We start from the raw sequence: 6,000 nt of genomic DNA on the forward strand, positions 1-6,000 counted from the left end.
TTGGCAACACGTTATTTAACCCCAACAGATGCAATGAGTAACTTCTCATTTCTTAATGGGGGCATCAGGGTAAGAAGAGAGGCAGATGAAGTGATGCACCCATCATGTCTAGTGTCTACTGTACAAGCCTGTGGGGGCAGTGCTATGATCTGGGGTTGCTGTAGTTGGTCAGGTCTAGGTTCAGCAACATTATGTGCCCAAAGAATGAGGTCAGCTGACTACATGAATATACTGAATGACCAGGTTATTCCATCAATGGATATTTTTGTCCCTGATGGCACGGGCATATTCCAAGATGACAATGCCAGGATTCATGGGGCTCGAATTGTGAAAGAGTGGTTCAGGGAGCATGAGACATTATTTTCAACCATGGATTGGCCACCACAGAGTCCAGACCTTAATCCATTGATTATCCTCTCCCATCATCAATACAAGATCTTGGTGAAAAATTAATGCAACACTGGATGGAAATAAATCTTATGACACTTCATTGAAAAACATGCACTTTTCTGTATGCATTAAACAAACAATATTTCACCCGGGGTCTAGTGAGCTAGAGGTGATCATTTGGACAGAGCTAGGTTTCCAGATTTTATGCTTAGCTAATTATCTTTTAGCTGTAAATGCACAATTACCACACAAATATGAAACAGAGAGAGCAAAGTAAGTTTCTATGCAACTGTAACAGTGTGAAAGCAGGGCATTACACAAAACCTGACCTTTTGCCCCACTGCCCGTTCTTCTAAAAACCCAAAGCAGACTTTCTGCATCACTCAGGGGTCATTAAGTGCTGCATGTCGGCGAGTTTCACTTCCCGACTCGAATGGAGTTTTTAATGCTTGGAAATAGGGGCAGATGGATGCCGCACCTGCTCCATGCAAATCATCGGCCAAACCTTCTGCATGGGCCCTTGACTCTGGGCTCTGAACACAGATAAAATGTGTCAAGCCCAAGGCAGCACCCTGAGGGAACTTATCCAAACTCGTATGCTTGCCAATATTTTCATCTTTGGTCAAACGCAAAATCTATGTTTCATCAGCTGAATCAGTTACCCTTTAGAAACTTTTGACAAGGGAACATGAGAAAAACACTCACATTGATGACAGTATAGCTTTGAACTGTGATATCCACCGGCTCTGATACAAGCTTTGTGATAAAAACAACATGATGCTAATCTCACCCTCGTGTGGAAGGACTGAAAGGGGCTTTTGATGTGGTGTTCGGGGGCAACGGAGGACAAGTTGAAGCCGTGGCCGCAGGCTCCTGGGGTCAGGCTAAGCTCTTCCACTCGGTAGATGAAGTGGGCCCCGGTGCTGTGGCCTGACACGGGCTCAATGATGAATGTCTTGTTCTCGAGCGCGATGAAGCCTCTGCAGGGACAGCAGCACAAGTCGAAAAAAAAAACGAAGCTTCAAAGCAGGACGATCTCTGAAATGCAGAATTTGATTGAACGCCGGCCTCTCTAATGGAATATGTGACAAGTGAGGTATCTCCTTTTCTTTCCGCTTTTCACTGAAGCCAAATGAAACTATAAAAACATGCCGGGGTTAAAAGTCCTCATGACTTTATGCACAAAAGCCCTTTCATTTTCACAAAACATGTACTGAAACGATCACATCTCTCACTTCGGATCAAGCACACTTGCCACAAATTGTTAATAAATGTTCTGTGTCATTAGCTTTTACTGTGCTGATAAAAAGGTCTCGACAGCAAACTAAACATTTTCGACTTCCAGAAATGTTTCCTTGCTGTTAAATTAAGCAGGAGATGAAAGTGTGTGTCTTAGGACTAGGCTAACATCTCTGAAAAAGTTCAAATTGTGAGTCGGTCATTAGCAACGGCGAGATGCCAATTACTGCCAAAATGAGAGCAGATATTTATTGGATCCCTCTGTGAATAAAGACAATGAGGTGTGACATTTTCTCCAATTCCTGCGAGTCACACAACAACTTACTGACAGCACGCTTAAGGGGCTTAAGAGGGATGGGCTGCTGTGCTGAGTGACTTAAGTAAATATAAACATTGCAGCGGCAAATAGCACTTAAAGGGCAGCGATGGGACGCTGGTTGAATACAAAATGATGCTCATGTTTCTTACCGAAGGCCCGAGCAGGCACTGAGGGTAACATCAGAGTTTGGATGAGCCTGCACTTCCCCATGGTAGTAGCAGTTATTCTAAAAGAGAAAAAGAGAAAAAGCTTTTATATACTGCAGATAACACTTTATAAAAAGAAAGCGTCTCCCACTGGATAACGTGATTAAATATGTATTATATTTTAAAAAAACAACAACAACAAAAGCAGCTTGTCACATTTCCTGTAGCTGTACTGTAGCTTTTACCTGACTTCAAAAGAGCAAAAGAGGACAATACACACTGGAACTACGCCGATCCTGTCCCAACTCATGTTCATTTTAATTAGCATGCTCTGCAGAACAGCCTTTTCTCCTTGCTCTCGCTCCGTACAAACAGGCCGCTTGAAAGTAACGCGACCAACACAGCTGAAGGAAAACTGACACGTACAGGAGGTAAAAGTAATATGGTAATTGTTTATCGTTCATTATTCTGTCAGAGTGGCCTAGAAGAGGGAAAAGAGGACATTTAAGGCTCCTCAGACACAGTGAAAACACTGTCGTCTGAGCATGTGGAGAGAAGAGGAAATGACTCTTGTTATGAAGGAATACAGAGCTCCATTTACTGCCTAGCAGCACTCTGTTCCTCTTAAATCAGCTGTCTTTAGCCTCCATGCTGACCATTTCTCATCCACAATATTGAACTCCAGGAGGAAATACGTTGAGGTGAGACTTTTGCAAAACGGAATCTGTTTGAGTTCAGAGGAAATTAGTGAGTCAGGTGGTTATGGCCTTGGATAAAAATAGAACAAAGGCTTTGTGCTTAGGCTATGCTTGACCTAGATTAGTTCACCTTTTACAAAAGAAAACATCAGACAGCGACGGTTTATTATCACCGTGGCTTACAGTAGCTAAATGCTTTCCAAGCAAAATCGTTGGAAGATTTCCAGAAGCTACAAAAACCAGACAGAATACATCATCGTTAATGTCTATTTTTGCCCTTTACGTATGAATAAATTTGGTTACATCATCTTATTTCACTATTTAAGGTAGGTACATTATGGCTTATTTCAAATCTGAAGCATTAAGATGTTTAAATTGAGCAAAATATTGAAACCAAAAGACAGACGTAGTTTGAATAATGTTTGGCTGCATGAATTACTGACCCACTGCAGAGCTGCTTCTTGTTATTGAGTTCATTTACATTTTGATTTATTGTACAATTCAGCTTATGTTTATTTTATAGGTGTCGTATTGTGTGCTAGAGCGACAGCAGCAAAGTCGTTACATTTTCTGATGCGATTCTTTTGGATTTAGACAATTGATAGAACGGCAGAGCTTATTTTCAGGGCATGTCCCTGATTAACACACGGCTGATTGCCGAGTTCAGCAGCAGCAGGTACCGAAAGCGTGCAGCTGCATGAAGCATACCGAAGACAATACCTTATGTCTGTTTGATAGCCTGATGCAACGTGTGTGACATCCTCCCAGGCAAAATTAAAGGTGAGACAGAGGGAGTGAGGAAAACTGTTTGCATATCTTTGCAAGAAATTGACTTGTCAGTCACTGCTGAATTACCAAACGTTGCTCCTCCAAGCTGCAAGCAACCTGTCAAACTGTCCTCAGTGCTGTTCAGTTAAACAATGTGGATTCAATCCAACTAAGCAACAAAAGGGCAAAGGACTGTTAAGTTACTATGTTAAAAAGAGAGAGCCTTTCAAAGTCCCTAATCACAGGTTTCTGCAATGACAGATAAATGTTTCTCTCTTACACAATGGCTGATGTCATGCGGAGTAAAAACATCACCGAAAGAAGGATTAATTCTTCTTGGATTTTCTTTTATGAGCCACATAAACTGATTTCAAGCATTAGAGTTGACACAGTGATTGGCCCTAATTCAAAGTGAATCTTTTTTGTCATTTTCAAAAGAGCACTTTGCTTTACACGTCAAGCACACACACAGAGTAAAATAAGCATTCAGGAATACATCAGCTGCTAAAAGGGGATTCCATAAAAAAAATAAAAAATAAAAAATCCTGATGGCAACGTTGGCTGAAAAACAACCAGCTTATCATCAAGTAGACCATAGGACAGATGTCCTGCTTGGCAACAGCCGTAGGCATTCAAATACACACTGGGTCACACTGAATCAATTAGAAAAAAAAGAAAAAACACGTTCTAAAGCCAAGCTTATATTTCATCTTTAACTAATGTCTAAGACACAGTGTATATTTTAGTCTGTAAATTTGATCAGCTCTAAGAAAAAAATCAAAGCCATCTGTCTTCCACAACGTTTTTTAAAGGGTCCGCTTTTACGACGTGGCCGTGGAGCACCACCGCACGTCAGCTTGACCATAAATGTCAGAAGCACTTGAGTGTCGCCGTACCGTGAAGTTGTGAGCACCGGTAACTGCGCTTCCATCCTCCTGGTAATGTGTCTCGGTGTAATGGCTCGCAAAAAGACCCCTAAGAAGAGAACGAAAACAAAACAGACACGGTGAACACTCTGGATTTTTGGGCACTGATTAGAAGAGTTGACTTTTTCACCTAGATTCAGTGTCGCTTGTAAGGATTTGTCGGATGATGCGGATGAAATGCTTAGCATTCTGAGAATGGGAGAGACTTGGATTTTCTGTAGAATTTATTAGGTGATTTGTGCGTGTCCTTGAATCCCCTGGCATTCAGCATGACTGAGTTGAATCCCCGCTGAGGTAATTATTTTGCGCGTTCCTCTGCGTATGTGTGTGCGCATGGACATATTTTAAACAGTGTGTGCGTTTGTTTTCCTCCTCAGGCTATGAACAGATGGACACATAGAGCCCCACCCCGAGCATTGGCAAAGGAGCCATAGGAACACCCATCTTTTGCAGCTGCATAATCACACTGACATCAGGCAGGATGATCTCAAGATGTGTGTGTGTGTGTGTGTGTCTTAGAAAGAGAGAGGCAGAGATTGAGTGAGGAATGGGGAGAACTGACAATTATTTCACACTCTAACTTCAGGAAACCTCAACACAAGGCGTGGACGTTTTCATCAGTTTTATTCCAAAGGGTGAATAGAGTGCAAAACAGTCACTTTAAGTTTGTCTGCCAAGTACAGAAATGCCGTGTCATAAAAGCAGAAGAGGGGCTTGAGAGGATTTAAAAACTGGAACGCATTGTTTGGCAAATTGCAGAGGGAATCACACATATCCAAAGATGTTGTGCCAGCCCACACAGCTTGTATGCACCAAAAAACAAAAAAATAAAACAGAATTAGATGAGACCAGATTTAGCCAAATAAAGCATTTTCTTTTTCATACTTCTACGACCATTTGATGTCTGGATATTTAACGTACATTTTTCATGACCTGTTTAAAAAAGGATCAATCCTCCGTGCCCTGGGCCTGACCACATTTAAGTTCATTAAATACTTATTATCGCTTTAATGTGCCTTATCATGCCATTAGCAAGCTCTAAACCAAATCTGATAAGCCGAGCGGCCCGTAATCACTTTGAAGGGCCCGGTATGTCTCATTAAAAATGGATGACACATCAGAGGGAAGCGCGCGCTTAATGAAAATAATCACAACATACGTAGCCCTTTATAGTGAACTCGCGAAAGCGGCATTTAAAAGGTGATAAACAGCCCTGTCCCCGACAACTCCCAACACAACATTATGATATTCTGGCTGAAAAGAAGGCAAATTCAAAATGCTCCGTTAGCAGGAAAGATGGGATTTGTGTCATGTGAGCGGTAATTCCGAGCAAATGCTGTATTTTTTTGGGGACATGTTGGGAGAGCCAGCTTAGGGTGGCGCTGCCTCTGGTACCACGGCACATGCTGCAGGAAAGCTGTAGGATTTACATGATGGAATCTCCCTGTAATCAACTCCTTGGCAAGAGTACACAGAGTCTATGAGGCCATGAATGTTTACTGAGTGTTTGAAGA

At 42.0% G+C, this 6,000-nt stretch overlaps 1 protein-coding gene across 1 annotated transcript in view; it reads right to left on the reverse strand.

The window, feature by feature from the left end:
* The window catches only part of adam12b (ADAM metallopeptidase domain 12b), a gene marked incomplete at its 5' end in the record, with an annotated part of 44,204 nt that extends 39,274 nt beyond the window's left edge, over positions 1–4,930 (reverse strand). Inside the window, 4 exons of the mRNA XM_084561073.1 lie at positions 1,181–1,370; positions 2,098–2,174; positions 4,457–4,590; positions 4,873–4,930. Of these exons, the coding sequence (XP_084417199.1) occupies positions 1,181–1,370; positions 2,098–2,174; positions 4,457–4,590; positions 4,873–4,930 (459 nt within the window). The remainder of the gene's footprint in view (positions 1–1,180; positions 1,371–2,097; positions 2,175–4,456; positions 4,591–4,872) is intronic.
* Between the last annotated feature and the right edge of the window lie 1,070 nt (positions 4,931–6,000).

This window comes from Chelon labrosus (genome assembly GCF_963514085.1).
Source record: "Chelon labrosus genome assembly, chromosome: 15".
NCBI classification, from domain to species: domain Eukaryota; kingdom Metazoa; phylum Chordata; class Actinopteri; order Mugiliformes; family Mugilidae; genus Chelon; species Chelon labrosus.